General features: G+C 43.2%; 1 protein-coding gene across 7 annotated transcripts in view; it reads right to left on the bottom strand.

Annotated features, from left to right (window-relative positions):
- Positions 1-15,850, bottom strand: part of LOC26514435 (Down syndrome cell adhesion molecule-like protein Dscam2) — a 1,172,063-nt gene that overhangs the window by 916,048 nt on the left and 240,165 nt on the right. For all 7 annotated transcript variants that reach the window (XM_044715439.1, XM_044715441.1, XM_044715442.1 and 4 more), the window contains exon 6: positions 12,819-12,936. In XM_044715439.1, the coding sequence (XP_044571374.1) occupies positions 12,819-12,936 (118 nt within the window). The remainder of the gene's footprint in view (positions 1-12,818; positions 12,937-15,850) is intronic.

Below are 15,850 nucleotides of genomic sequence, written 5' to 3' on the forward strand. Positions count from 1 at the left end.
ATGTGGGAACTCAGGCAACAAGCTTAAAAACCTTGGACAGGAGTTTTTCACGTGAGAATGGCCATCACAGAACATGCATGCGGAAGAGTTTGTGATCTCAAATGCAAAGTTACCTGGATGAAAGGTCTGCGTCGTCCTACCGCAAAGTTTGGTGCATGTGATGTCGTCGGTAAATCCATGCTCTCCAAAGTCCCGCATCTTTGCTCAAGAAAACTGGCGATGGACTCCAACGTTGGAATGGAATCCAAGGAAACCGAGTCGGCTTGCATTTCCTTCCACTTAGACTGCGTGGCATCATCAACCTTTTGCTACAGCACTTGGATTATGATGCAGCTGGCAATCTGCTTCGTCGTGCCCATGCTTGCCAGGGCTCGCATATGCGAATTAAATTTGTCCGAAAGCTCGCGAAGTCTCGTCGCCGATGCGGATTCTACGGCCCTCAGATTCATTATCTCATTAACATGACCTTGAAAAATGAGCCTCCGATTACTAAACCTTTTGTTTAGCAGCTCCAATGCAACGTCATAATTTTTGTCCGTGAGCTCCGAAGATCGAAAAGTCTCCAAGGCCTCCACTAAAAGTGGGAAGTGGCTGTGGCGGCAATGCCACGTCTCAAAATTGGTGGCAGAAGTAGCGTTGGTCAGTGTCGAACTCGCCGCCAACAAACTGGAGCGCCGCATAATTTCCTGGTCCGGGATATATTGAGCCTCCCTCGCCCCATCGTTGAAGTTGACGCGCAGATCCCTCCTGAGTTCTGCAACATCCATCTCGGACAACTCCTTGTGTGTGCTCTTGAAATCCGCAACGATTCCCTCCAATTCGCTGAGGCGCACATTTAACATCGCCTCCGGAAATGTTTCCACTGATTTTAAGGAGGACAACAACCCTTGAAGATCCTAAAAAAGGACAGCCGAACTTTGGCTCAGGAATTCTTTCCTTCCCGGAGAGGCACAATCGAAAAACGGATTCATTTTTTCAACAAAAAATTTATTTTATTTTGTTTATTTATTGTCAGCTCACGACCCACTGTGCCACTACTATATAACGGGGTAATATATGTATGAGCGATTGTAGCACTCTGCAAACAGCGAAAATAATTTAACAACTTATTTTCCTATGCACAATCACGTCGGGGTCACCAAATGTTCAGTTACCGAGCGTTTTCGGGAGCTATATTCAATGTTCTAAATCTTAGTTTTAGTAAAAACAAGCACAGTTCAATTTCACGCAATTTTTAAAATGTTTTGGCTTTATACAAAGTGATATAGGGATAGATGCGACTGCCAGGGGGTAAAGACCGAATTAGAATACAAACGCGGGAGCGCGGCTCAACGCATGATGCTGCGGAGCGATCGAGAGAGCCCGGGAGAGAGCGAGACAAACGCTAGTACATGAGGCAGATGCAGGTGGCCGATCGAATGCACGAGAGCGGGCGATGCGAACATAAGTATATAGTGACGTCACGAACTCAATAAATTATTGCCGGCCAAACTTCTTTCCGGCGGAAAGAAGAGTGGAGTGGCAACGATTCTCATGGAGCGCGTGGCAACCTCTACCTGAATGTTGACATGCACATAGGTCGCCAGCTGCAAAGAATCTCCAATACAGCCCCGATCTCGCTGAAATTAAGCTCCTCCAACTCTTCTTGAAGCGCGGTGAACCGCGCACGCAAACGCTTCTTCACTGACTCCAGCCCCATAATGGTGCAATTCTCATGCCACGCCGCAGACTTAACCTTATGATTCACCGCCTCCATCTCCTGGCAGGTCACCTCTGCTCTTCTCCACAGCATCCTTTCCCGGGTTGCGGCAGCAGCTCCAAAAATCTCTGCTCCAGACTCTATTATGTAATTAAAATGCAACTTGCAACAACAACAAAAATGGTGTTTTCGTGCATTTTTACTTCTGATCACAATAATCAAACAGAACGAAATCACGTCGGGGTCACCAAAATATTATGCTGTTAATAGATTTTAATAGCAGCCTAATAAACAGGCGAGTTTCAGTTAGATTTTGAATATTTTATTTGGGGTTTGTAACGCTTGTATCTGTAGAAAGAAAGGCAGAGGGGAAAGGTGCGCCATCTAGGAGACAAGTTTTAAACTAGAAAGGGGCATAGAGAGATTAGGAGTGCAACCGGGTAAAATGGCAACTTTCCATTTTGAGGGATTGTCTCTTCGGGCAAAGGCCATGGAGGATTCGGCGCCAAATTTTGGTGTACAGATCAGTAACAAGGAGCTTATGTCCAAGGGCGAAGAGATCAAGAAGGAAAGCCCACCGTTTTTGGAAGCCACTGTTGGATCTGTGGAGGCTCGGCAACAGAATAGATATTACCGGAACAGAGGGAACTTCAGGCAGTCCCAAGAGGTCGGAGCGGATCTGAGGGATTCCGGAAGCAGCGTTCGCCGGAAAAGTACCAGGTTGTACCAAGACTGTCAGATAGACCCAAAACTGATAAACCAAGAAAGACTCAATCGGCGGGCTTGAGTTTGACTCGCTAGGCTCACCATCAAACCCTTTGCGCGAGCGGCAGTTTGGTTCCTGATATTGCTGATCAAGGTCCATAATTCTCAGTTGCAGGCTGCCGTGTCCATCCAGATCCAGAGAGCGCTCGAGCCAGGCGTCAATAGAGTGGCGAAAGTGGAAGGAAACTTCTTTCCGAAATTGCGCGTAGGCGCACCTTTCGATTGCAGGATCGGGAGCCTTCACGGCTGGAGCAGCAGCCACCTTGGCAGCTGCAGACGGCGGCAGCAGCGATGCGGGCGACCTCCCCCCATTGGAAGGGTGCAGGCTAGAGTCCAGAATGGAGTCAGACCTGGGCGCTGACTTAATCGGCAACGGTGACAATAATCCAAATCCCGGGCCAGATAAGGGATTAAGTATAGCAGCTTCAGAAAATCCTTCGCAGACAACTGCCAGATGCGACGTTGAAATAGCGACCACGGGGGGAGCGGTGGATAGCAGGGGCACTGATGAGACGAAATGGCCCACGTCCTGGCTATCGTGATCGTTGTTCAAGGTTGCATTTGGCAGTTGTCTGCGATACTTAATCCCTTATCTGGCCCGGGGTTCCAACCGCGCTTGATAGCGCATAATTTTTCCTCGCCGAGAACAAAATCGAAAAGATCACTAGTTTTCCGTCGGAAAAGTGACCCGAGAGTGACCCAGGGCTAAAACCGATTCGGAGCCATTAGAGTGAGACTCGGGTCGAGGTGAGAGTGGGGTTATACCTAGCCTTTGAGAAGAAACAAAAAGGAAAAAATAATTTCCATGGCCCCATAGTGTAATTTTCAGCCAAAATTTCAGCCACCTCAAGTCCGAGGAAGCGCTTTCGACGATGGATTTACCAATTTTGGGGTAAGTGTGAATGTAAAGTCTTACATAATACAAATTTTAATCATAAAGGAAAAAAGTAAATGAGACCAAAAAAATTAAAAAGTAGAACAAAGAATACTTCCTAAACATGATGGCCAACTTAAAATTTAAATAAATAAAAAAGGAAAACTAAAAATAATTTTAAATCCCCTAGTCCAAGTCGCTTGACCCAGTTCGTTGGCAAGTTTTCACTCAAGTTTGAACGCCTGTTCGTTTATATTTTTGATGTAATTTCCATGTATTTATATTTTAATATGGAAAGGCTAGCTCATGCCTAATTTGCCTTTGTTGTTTTGATAGCTTTTCATTCCTATCCTAGATTCCTATCAATTATCTTAATTTCTACATATTATACAAATATTTATAACCTACAAATATTTCCATTATTATTATATTTATTTTAGTAGTTACTCCATACCATTAGATATACTTGGCCTGTACTTGGCCGGTTTAGGGCAAAAGAAGAATTTTTATTGTATTTCTTTTAGTTGTTAAATAAATTTTTATAATGTGCTAAAAAGTTATGTTTTTGACCCGACATAACTGATCCCCTTGAGACCGCCGAGATAGGGGCTATTAGTGACATCATGGGTTCTATACCCAGGATTTTGATAGCCACAGGTAAGGTGGGCAAACCAAGCCTCGCAACATCTGAGGTCTTGAGCTTTCGACGGTATAGCCCGATGCGAAGGAACCCTTATCTCTATCTTCCCTGAATCCCTGGAAATTTCCTTCGTTTGCCTCGTCGGGATTAGGAAAAACAACTTTTTTTTGTCACGAAATCGACGATGGTGATGCTAAGCCAATCAAACAACATCACTTTCCGGTGTCACCGGCGGTTGAAAAGCTTATTTACAAAGAAGTCGATCGAATGTTCGAAATGGGAGTGATTGAGGAGTCTCAGAGTGCGTGGTCTTCGCCCGTTGTCCTGGTTCAAAAACACGGGAGAGTACGGTTGTGTTTGGATGGTCGTAAAATCAACGCTGTTACCAAAGGGGATGCTTATCCTTTACCCCAAATCGATGGAATTTTATCTCGACTTCCAAAGGCAATGTATATCTCTAGCCTCGATTTAAAAGATGCCTATTGGCAGATCCCGTTGGACCCAAAATCTCGGGATAAAACAGCCTTTACAATTCCGGGAAAGCCGTTGTACCAACTAAAGCGTCTCAAACGATGACTCGGTTAAAGTTATCCCGCCTGAGCTTAGGTACGAAGTCTTTGTCTATTTAGACGATCTCTTGGTCTCCTGGTATCTGAGATACATTTAAAACCCACATGAAAGTTCTAAGTGTGGTGGCCGAGCAAATGAAATTAGCTGGACTCACACTAAACGTGGAGAAAAGGACTGGGACGTGGGAGAAGGGACTATACGAACTGATCCAGAGAAAATATCGGCGATGGCAGACTTTCCACTTCCCCAAAATTTAAAATCTCTTCGGCGTTTTCTTGGCATGGTGGGGTGGTATCGCAAATTCATCAACAACTTCGCATCAGTATCGGCTCCACTTACAGATTTGTTGAAGCCAAGAAAAAAATTCTAAATGACTCCGGAGGGTGAGAAGGCGTTTTTCCTGCTTAAGGACATGCTTTGCTCCGCCCCAGTGTTAAATAGCGCGGATTTTACCAGACCATTCTTCGGGCAATGCGATGCAAGTAAGTCTGGAGTGGGTGGCGTGCTGGTGCAAAAGACAGATCAGTGTGACGAGTATCTCATTGCTTTTGTATCGAAAAAATTAAACAAAGCCCAAAGGAATTATTCGGTCACTGAACAGGAGTGTCTCGCGGCCATAGTTTGCATCAAGCGTTTTTACGCTTTTTAACTAGAAACTAGAAAGGAGCATAAAGAGATTAGGAGGAGTGCAACCGGGTAAAATGGCAACTTTCCATTTTGGGGATTGTCTCTTCGGGCAAAGGCCATGGAGGATTCGGCGACAAATTTTGGCGTCTGTTCATTCATTCCCTCATTGCACCTCCTCAGATTCAGTTGAGTGGATTGTTTTACGTAAGAGCTGTGAAGTGTAAAGATCAGTGAACAAGGAGCTTATGTCCAGGGGCGAAGAGATCAAGAAGGAAAGCCCACCGTTTTTGGTAGCCAGTGTTGGATCTGTGGAGGCTTGGCAACAGGATAGATACGGCGCAAAGCAGCAGGAGCAGCGTTCGCCGGAAAAGTACCAGGTTGTACCAAGATTGTCAGATAGACCCAAAACAGATAAACTCGCTAGGCCCACCATCAAACCCGTTGCGCGAGCGGCAGTTTGGCCCCAACCGCGCTTGATAGCGCATAATTTTTCCTCGCCGCGAACAAAACCGAAAAGATCACTAGTTTTCCGGCGGAAAAGTGACCCGAGAGTAACCCAGGGCACTTCGGAGACATCTGGCGACCCCGGTGCGATAATCCGGAGAGTTCTGTCCGGGAAAATCGAAGGAGCCGAATCCACGTGGGATTCCGGCATCTAGAAAGGTGTTAGTTTAAGTAGTGTACGTTTTTTTAGTGTAAATGTTATTTTTTGTGATTGATGATGGCTAAAACCGATTCAGAGCCATTAGAGTAAAACGAAATAATATGAAATAGAAAATATGGGGTATATGGGGTTATACCTAGCCTTTGAGAAGAAAAAAATAGGAAAAAATAATTTCCATGGCCCCATAGTGTATTTCCTAATAGAGAATTTTCCTGGTTTTTTTTTATTATTGTTAAGTTCCAAAATTTCAGCCACCTCATGTTCGAGAAAGCGCTTTCGACGATGGATTTACCAATTTTGTGGTTAGTGTGTGAGTATAAAGTCTTACATAATACAAATTTTAATCATAAAGAAAAAAAGTAAATGAGACCAAAAAAAATTATAAAGTAGAACGAGGAATACTTCCTAGACATGATGGCCAACTTAAAATTTAAATAAATAAAAAAAGGAAAACTTAAAAAAATTTTAAATCCCCTTCGTTTTAAACCCCCAGTTCGTTGGCAAGTTTTCACTCAAGTTCGAGCGCAGGTTCGTTTATATGTTTGATGTAATTTCCATGTATTTATATTTTAATATGAAAAAGCTAGTTCATGTTACATGATTTTGATAGCCACAGGTAGGGTGGGCAAACCAAGCCTCGCAACATCTGAGGTCTTGAGCTCTCGACGGTATAGCCCGATGCGAAGGAACCCTTTTCTCTATCTTCCCTGAAGCTATTCTCCAGATGGCCGAGATGAGTAGCAGATCTCTTACCAAGAGAAGCTTGCCCCATGCACGCAGTTTTTTTTGTGGATAATGAGCAAAAGGCACCTTGGGAGCGTGGCAAGAACACCACCCCATTAGCTGGCGAGCCAGAGCCGAAAGATTTGTTATATTGCGTGCTGGACCCGTCCCAAATTTGACATCTCACCTAGGACTTGAATATCGTATCCTATACGGCTTTTGAGCAACCATCCTCATTTTTACAGGTTCAAAAATACAAGAGCATAACAAAGTGCTTAGACGCAGAAGCTCAACCAAAGCTCCAAAAAGCGCATCCGCTACAAATAATAACACAGCGAATGTGTTATGTTCCGCCAAATGTTCAGTTACCGAGCGTTTTCGGGAGCTATATTCAATGTTCTAAATCTTAGTTTTAGTAAAAACAAGCACAGTTCAATTTCACGCAATTTTTAAAATGTTTTGGCTTTATACAAAGTGATATAGGGATAGATGCGACTGCCAGGGGGTAAAGACCGAATTAGAATACAAACGCGGGAGCGCGGCTCAACGCATGATGCTGCGGAGCGATCGAGAGAGCCCGGGAGAGAGCGAGACAAACGCTAGTACATGAGGCAGATGCAGGTGGCCGATCGAATGCACGAGAGCGGGCGATGCGAACATAAGTATATAGTGACGTCACGAACTCAATAAATTATTGCCGGCCAAACTTCTTTCCGGCGGAAAGAAGAGTGGAGTGGCAACGATTCTCATGGAGCGCGTGGCAACCTCTACCTGAATGTTGACATGCACATAGGTCGCCAGCTGCAAAGAATCTCCAATACAGCCCCGATCTCGCTGAAATTAAGCTCCTCCAACTCTTCTTGAAGCGCGGTGAACCGCGCACGCAAACGCTTCTTCACTGACTCCAGCCCCATAATGGTGCAATTCTCATGCCACGCCGCAGACTTAACCTTATGATTCACCGCCTCCATCTTCTGGCAGGTCACCTCTGCTCTTCTCCACAGCATCCTTTCCCGGGTTGCGGCAGCAGCTCCAAAAATCTCTGCTCCAGACTCTATTATGTAATTAAAATGCAACTTGCAACAACAACAAAAATGGTGTTTTCGTGCATTTTTACTTCTGATCACAATAATCAAACAGAACGAAATCACGTCGGGGTCACCAAAATATTATGCTGTTAATAGATTTTAATAGCAGCCTAATAAACAGGCGAGTTTCAGTTAGATTTTGAATATTTTATTTGGGGTTTGTAACGCTTGTATCTGTAGAAAGAAAGGCAGAGGGGAAAGGTGCGCCATCTAGGAGACAAGTTTTAAACTAGAAAGGGGCATAGAGAGATTAGGAGTGCAACCGGGTAAAATGGCAACTTTCCATTTTGAGGGATTGTCTCTTCGGGCAAAGGCCATGGAGGATTCGGCGCCAAATTTTGGTGTACAGATCAGTAACAAGGAGCTTATGTCCAAGGGCGAAGAGATCAAGAAGGAAAGCCCACCGTTTTTGGAAGCCACTGTTGGATCTGTGGAGGCTCGGCAACAGAATAGATATTACCGGAACAGAGGGAACTTCAGGCAGTCCCAAGAGGTCGGAGCGGATCTGAGGGATTCCGGAAGCAGCGTTCGCCGGAAAAGTACCAGGTTGTACCAAGACTGTCAGATAGACCCAAAACTGATAAACCAAGAAAGACTCAATCGGCGGGCTTGAGTTTGACTCGCTAGGCTCACCATCAAACCCTTTGCGCGAGCGGCAGTTTGGTTCCTGATATTGCTGATCAAGGTCCATAATTCTCAGTTGCAGGCTGCCGTGTCCATCCAGATCCAGAGAGCGCTCGAGCCAGGCGTCAATAGAGTGGCGAAAGTGGAAGGAAACTTCTTTCCGAAATTGCGCGTAGGCGCACCTTTCGATTGCAGGATCGGGAGCCTTCACGGCTGGAGCAGCAGCCACCTTGGCAGCTGCAGACGGCGGCAGCAGCGATGCGGGCGACCTCCCCCCATTGGAAGGGTGCAGGCTAGAGTCCAGAATGGAGTCAGACCTGGGCGCTGACTTAATCGGCAACGGTGACAATAATCCAAATCCCGGGCCAGATAAGGGATTAAGTATAGCAGCTTCAGAAAATCCTTCGCAGACAACTGCCAGATGCGACGTTGAAATAGCGACCACGGGGGGAGCGGTGGATAGCAGGGGCACTGATGAGACGAAATGGCCCACGTCCTGGCTATCGTGATCGTTGTTCAAGGTTGCATTTGGCAGTTGTCTGCGATACTTAATCCCTTATCTGGCCCGGGGTTCCAACCGCGCTTGATAGCGCATAATTTTTCCTCGCCGAGAACAAAATCGAAAAGATCACTAGTTTTCCGTCGGAAAAGTGACCCGAGAGTGACCCAGGGCTAAAACCGATTCGGAGCCATTAGAGTGAGACTCGGGTCGAGGTGAGAGTGGGGTTATACCTAGCCTTTGAGAAGAAACAAAAAGGAAAAAATAATTTCCATGGCCCCATAGTGTAATTTTCAGCCAAAATTTCAGCCACCTCAAGTCCGAGGAAGCGCTTTCGACGATGGATTTACCAATTTTGGGGTAAGTGTGAATGTAAAGTCTTACATAATACAAATTTTAATCATAAAGGAAAAAAGTAAATGAGACCAAAAAAATTAAAAAGTAGAACAAAGAATACTTCCTAAACATGATGGCCAACTTAAAATTTAAATAAATAAAAAAGGAAAACTAAAAATAATTTTAAATCCCCTAGTCCAAGTCGCTTGACCCAGTTCGTTGGCAAGTTTTCACTCAAGTTTGAACGCCTGTTCGTTTATATTTTTGATGTAATTTCCATGTATTTATATTTTAATATGGAAAGGCTAGCTCATGCCTAATTTGCCTTTGTTGTTTTGATAGCTTTTCATTCCTATCCTAGATTCCTATCAATTATCTTAATTTCTACATATTATACAAATATTTATAACCTACAAATATTTCCATTATTATTATATTTATTTTAGTAGTTACTCCATACCATTAGATATACTTGGCCTGTACTTGGCCGGTTTAGGGCAAAAGAAGAATTTTTATTGTATTTCTTTTAGTTGTTAAATAAATTTTTATAATGTGCTAAAAAGTTATGTTTTTGACCCGACATAACTGATCCCCTTGAGACCGCCGAGATAGGGGCTATTAGTGACATCATGGGTTCTATACCCAGGATTTTGATAGCCACAGGTAAGGTGGGCAAACCAAGCCTCGCAACATCTGAGGTCTTGAGCTTTCGACGGTATAGCCCGATGCGAAGGAACCCTTATCTCTATCTTCCCTGAATCCCTGGAAATTTCCTTAGTTTGCCTCGTCGGGATTAGGAAAAACAACTTTTTTTTGTCACGAAATCGACGATGGTGATGCTAAGCCAATCAAACAACATCACTTTCCGGTGTCACCGGCGGTTGAAAAGCTTATTTACAAAGAAGTCGATCGAATGTTCGAAATGGGAGTGATTGAGGAGTCTCAGAGTGCGTGGTCTTCGCCCGTTGTCCTGGTTCAAAAACACGGGAGAGTACGGTTGTGTTTGGATGGTCGTAAAATCAACGCTGTTACCAAAGGGGATGCTTATCCTTTACCCCAAATCGATGGAATTTTATCTCGACTTCCAAAGGCAATGTATATCTCTAGCCTCGATTTAAAAGATGCCTATTGGCAGATCCCGTTGGACCCAAAATCTCGGGATAAAACAGCCTTTACAATTCCGGGAAAGCCGTTGTACCAACTAAAGCGTCTCAAACGATGACTCGGTTAAAGTTATCCCGCCTGAGCTTAGGTACGAAGTCTTTGTCTATTTAGACGATCTCTTGGTCTCCTGGTATCTGAGATACATTTAAAACCCACATGAAAGTTCTAAGTGTGGTGGCCGAGCAAATGAAATTAGCTGGACTCACACTAAACGTGGAGAAAAGGACTGGGACGTGGGAGAAGGGACTATACGAACTGATCCAGAGAACGAACTGATCCACTTCCCCAAAATTTAAAATCTCTTCGGCGTTTTCTTGGCATGGTGGGGTGGTATCGCAAATTCATCAACAACTTCGCATCAGTATCGGCTCCACTTACAGATTTGTTGAAGCCAAGAAAAAAATTCTAAATGACTCCGGAGGGTGAGAAGGCGTTTTTCCTGCTTAAGGACATGCTTTGCTCCGCCCCAGTGTTAAATAGCGCGGATTTTACCAGACCATTCTTCGGGCAATGCGATGCAAGTAAGTCTGGAGTGGGTGGCGTGCTGGTGCAAAAGACAGATCAGTGTGACGAGTATCTCATTGCTTTTGTATCGAAAAAATTAAACAAAGCCCAAAGGAATTATTCGGTCACTGAACAGGAGTGTCTCGCGGCCATAGTTTGCATCAAGCGTTTTTACGCTTTTTAACTAGAAACTAGAAAGGAGCATAAAGAGATTAGGAGGAGTGCAACCGGGTAAAATGGCAACTTTCCATTTTGGGGATTGTCTCTTCGGGCAAAGGCCATGGAGGATTCGGCGACAAATTTTGGCGTCTGTTCATTCATTCCCTCATTGCACCTCCTCAGATTCAGTTGAGTGGATTGTTTTACGTAAGAGCTGTGAAGTGTAAAGATCAGTGAACAAGGAGCTTATGTCCAGGGGCGAAGAGATCAAGAAGGAAAGCCCACCGTTTTTGGTAGCCAGTGTTGGATCTGTGGAGGCTTGGCAACAGGATAGATACGGCGCAAAGCAGCAGGAGCAGCGTTCGCCGGAAAAGTACCAGGTTGTACCAAGATTGTCAGATAGACCCAAAACAGATAAACTCGCTAGGCCCACCATCAAACCCGTTGCGCGAGCGGCAGTTTGGCCCCAACCGCGCTTGATAGCGCATAATTTTTCCTCGCCGCGAACAAAACCGAAAAGATCACTAGTTTTCCGGCGGAAAAGTGACCCGAGAGTAACCCAGGGCACTTCGGAGACATCTGGCGACCCCGGTGCGATAATCCGGAGAGTTCTGTCCGGGAAAATCGAAGGAGCCGAATCCACGTGGGATTCCGGCATCTAGAAAGGTGTTAGTTTAAGTAGTGTACGTTTTTTTAGTGTAAATGTTATTTTTTGTGATTGATGATGGCTAAAACCGATTCAGAGCCATTAGAGTAAAACGAAATAATATGAAATAGAAAATATGGGGTATATGGGGTTATACCTAGCCTTTGAGAAGAAAAAAATAGGAAAAAATAATTTCCATGGCCCCATAGTGTATTTCCTAATAGAGAATTTTCCTGGTTTTTTTTTATTATTGTTAAGTTCCAAAATTTCAGCCACCTCATGTTCGAGAAAGCGCTTTCGACGATGGATTTACCAATTTTGTGGTTAGTGTGTGAGTATAAAGTCTTACATAATACAAATTTTAATCATAAAGAAAAAAAGTAAATGAGACCAAAAAAAATTATAAAGTAGAACGAGGAATACTTCCTAGACATGATGGCCAACTTAAAATTTAAATAAATAAAAAAAGGAAAACTTAAAAAAATTTTAAATCCCCTTCGTTTTAAACCCCCAGTTCGTTGGCAAGTTTTCACTCAAGTTCGAGCGCAGGTTCGTTTATATGTTTGATGTAATTTCCATGTATTTATATTTTAATATGAAAAAGCTAGTTCATGTTACATGATTTTGATAGCCACAGGTAGGGTGGGCAAACCAAGCCTCGCAACATCTGAGGTCTTGAGCTCTCGACGGTATAGCCCGATGCGAAGGAACCCTTTTCTCTATCTTCCCTGAAGCTATTCTCCAGATGGCCGAGATGAGTAGCAGATCTCTTACCAAGAGAAGCTTGCCCCATGCACGCAGTTTTTTTTGTGGATAATGAGCAAAAGGCACCTTGGGAGCGTGGCAAGAACACCACCCCATTAGCTGGCGAGCCAGAGCCGAAAGATTTGTTATATTGCGTGCTGGACCCGTCCCAAATTTGACATCTCACCTAGGACTTGAATATCGTATCCTATACGGCTTTTGAGCAACCATCCTCATTTTTACAGGTTCAAAAATACAAGAGCATAACAAAGTGCTTAGACGCAGAAGCTCAACCAAAGCTCCAAAAAGCGCATCCGCTACAAATAATAACACAGCGAATGCGAAACGGGGACAAAATCAAAAAGTTGTTAGTGTGACTTCTTTTGACCTTTAAAAATGGTTTTTTATTTTTTATGAGAATTATTAGTGTATGATAAATAATTATTCATTTATTTATTATAATTAAAAGACCAAAGTAAAAATATTTCTTACCTATAGGTAGGCCTGGGATTTGCATAGGCGTCGCAGGCTACAACCAAGGGATCGCCTATTCGGATCCTTAACTTAAGAATTTTTTCATTAATTATTGGTGGCACTAGTTCTTGAATTTCTAAAAAAAAAGATTAAAAATTATACATAATATATTTTTTTTAAATAAATAACTATATTACATTTTTTGTTTATGTGATCTGTGCCTATTAAATTGTGCTTTCACCAATTAAAAAAACATCTAAAATCTCAATCTCAAAGACTTACAGGTTGTAGACTTACAACCTAGACTTACTTTTATGATATTTAGTGTAAGTGTCTTGTTTTTTTGTTTTGTTAAAGCAAGCGTGGCTATATTAGAGAAAGAAAACTCCCCGGCTATGTTTTATTTGGTCAAAAATTTCATGAATACCTAAGTTCAGAAATTTGAAAAAAATTGTAATTTTTTAATTAAACCGGGCCTGTTGGGCCTGGTTGGTGATACGGAGAGATTTCGTAAGGCTTCCTTTAATATATTCTTCTTCCGAAACAAGATGTTCGATCAAAAAGTTAGTTGTATGCAGGGATAACGATTCATGTGTGCTCTTCAGTCCTCGATGCTACGCTGAAGGCGTATATCAGCACCACACGAAGTTTAACGAATGTTAAGGAAGTACCCACTTATTAGAGTAAACTTTATACTTACGTGACTTTAAAATATAGTCAGTTTGAGTCGCCAAACTAACACTTAAAAAGACTACATGAACATTTTTGTTTTAAAAAACGCAATATAGAGCTTCTTTAAAAAATCAGGGGGCTCATCCCGTGTGGCGACCTGTTTTTTAGCGGTTTTCAAAGATTTTTTTCTGCCTTCACGAAATAGACAGAGCTTTCAAATTTTAATAATGTAAACCTATATAAATATAAATTTGCAACAAAAAAAATTAGTGTAACTCTTCAGTTATTATTGTAATTATATGGCCATCTATCTATCTATCTATCTATGTGACCTATCGGGTCACAGCCTGAAACAATGTTACTCCTTCGCGCGCCTTCGTCTGGGGCGCACCTTCGCCTGTTGGTAATACCAAGTCTAGACAGAGCTTCCACCATCTGGTCTTGCCGACGCATTCGGGGTCGTCCTCTCCTCCGTCCTAAAAATCGAACACCATATGAGCCATCCATTCTATTAGCTACCTCCATTAGGGCAATGTGACCTAGCCAGCAAAGTTTTTGAGATTTTCTTCGACTGGCAACGGCATCATCGCCGTATAGTTCATACAGTTCGTAGTTCCACCTGATTTGGTAGGTGTAAGGTAAAAATCTGGCCAATTTTCAGTTAATTTGACAGTGCTTCAGCATGGGGTTTCCGTTTTTCACACAATTCGCTCGTTCGGATTTTGTAGGCTACTGGAATAACACTTATCAAATTTCTGTTGGTAGACTATCAGTGCCGGTGGACTTATTGGTTTTAATTTGGTTTGGCACGTCAATATCGGTGCCATAGATTGGGGTTCGTGGCAAGTTCATTTTCGTAGATTTGAAAAATTATTATTCCATAACCCCTGCATCTGTGACTAGATTTCCATCATCGTCCTTTTACTCTTTCAGCTCTCACACTCTCGTCTTGGCAGTTTTTATCTTATGCATTTGAAAATCCTTTTTCATCTCTTTTTTATGTTCTTTAGACATCAACAACAGTCCGTATTGCCCGATCCTGTGTTCTTTAGACATCAACAACAGTCCGTATTGCCCGATCCTGTGTTCTTCTATAGGCTGGGTTTTTTGATCCTCCTATGGATTCTTTTTTGAAGTATGTTAGAATCGAATCAGTTCTTCTGCTACAGCTTTCCGATGTCCAGCCCGCTTCAAGTAAGTAAGAATCTTAGCCACAACAAGAAAATGGTCGGAGTCGATGCTAGACCCCCGCAGGATCGCACATCGAGTTTATTACATGCGTGAAACGCATCGATCACAACATGGTCGATCTGATTTCTGGACAGTTGATCGGGAGAGAGCCAGGGTGATCAAACGTCAAAATCCAGTATTACGAACTACCACATTATGCGCTCCTGCAAAGCCTATCAGAACCCAATGCTTCAGTTGGTCTCATGTAGACTAAGTCGCGCGACGGTGGCACCAGTTATGTCTTTTCTTTCTACCTTGGCATTAAAGTCCCAGAGGAGAATTTTAATGTCATGGGAGGGATAGCGGCACTATGCTCGGTCAAGCGCGGTCAAGAAGCCCTGGTGGCGTCGTTCTTTCTCCCGCTTGGGCGTTCGCACTATCAGGCAATTCTCTCGTTTGTTGGCTGAAAAAACTCGGCGGCCTGTCCTACAACGAAGCCACAATCAAACTGACGCCGTTCTGTATGGCAGTTGTAGTAGATAGTTCTTCAACTACAGTTTTTCTATCACAGTTCTTATTCTTGATGCAGCCTTGTCATAGGTATGAATAAGGTTCGTACATTCCAAGTGTATACTCTTATACTCATTTTTTTTTCAATTTTATTTTCAACTCAATTCATTTTCCTTTTTACGTTTGCAATGTTTGTCAACATTAGATCGGTTTCATTTCGAAGCTTATTTATAAAAAATAATTTCATGAGCCTGCCACACGGAATGGCCCCATTAAATGGTATCCTAATAAAAACAAAAATGTAGTTTTACAGCTTGCACATTTTTAAGTATTTATATTATAGTTATATTAGTTATATTAATAAAAGTTTGTGATATGATGCCTAGGATGCCTAGCTTAGGGCTTCCGAACGGTTCGTAAGTTTCGGATAGTAAACGACTTCTCCACAGATCAGCTATGAATAAAGCGAAGGGCTGGGGGGTATCGCAGCAGATGGTGTGCATGTGTTGCCAACTCATATATACTTTCTTATTTCCACACAACATAACCCACCCATGTCCTATCTCAAAACACCACCTTACCTCGGGTCTGACTAAGGTGTCACTCGATCCGTGCCGAGAGTAAGCTTGGCTGGGGACCTGGGACTTACACTCTGCCCGGTCACGAGCGGTGAGCTCAGGGTACCTGGCGACCACCTG

Source organism: Drosophila ananassae, chromosome 3L, assembly GCF_017639315.1.
Source record: "Drosophila ananassae strain 14024-0371.13 chromosome 3L, ASM1763931v2, whole genome shotgun sequence".
NCBI classification, from domain to species: Eukaryota; Metazoa; Arthropoda; class Insecta; order Diptera; family Drosophilidae; genus Drosophila; species Drosophila ananassae.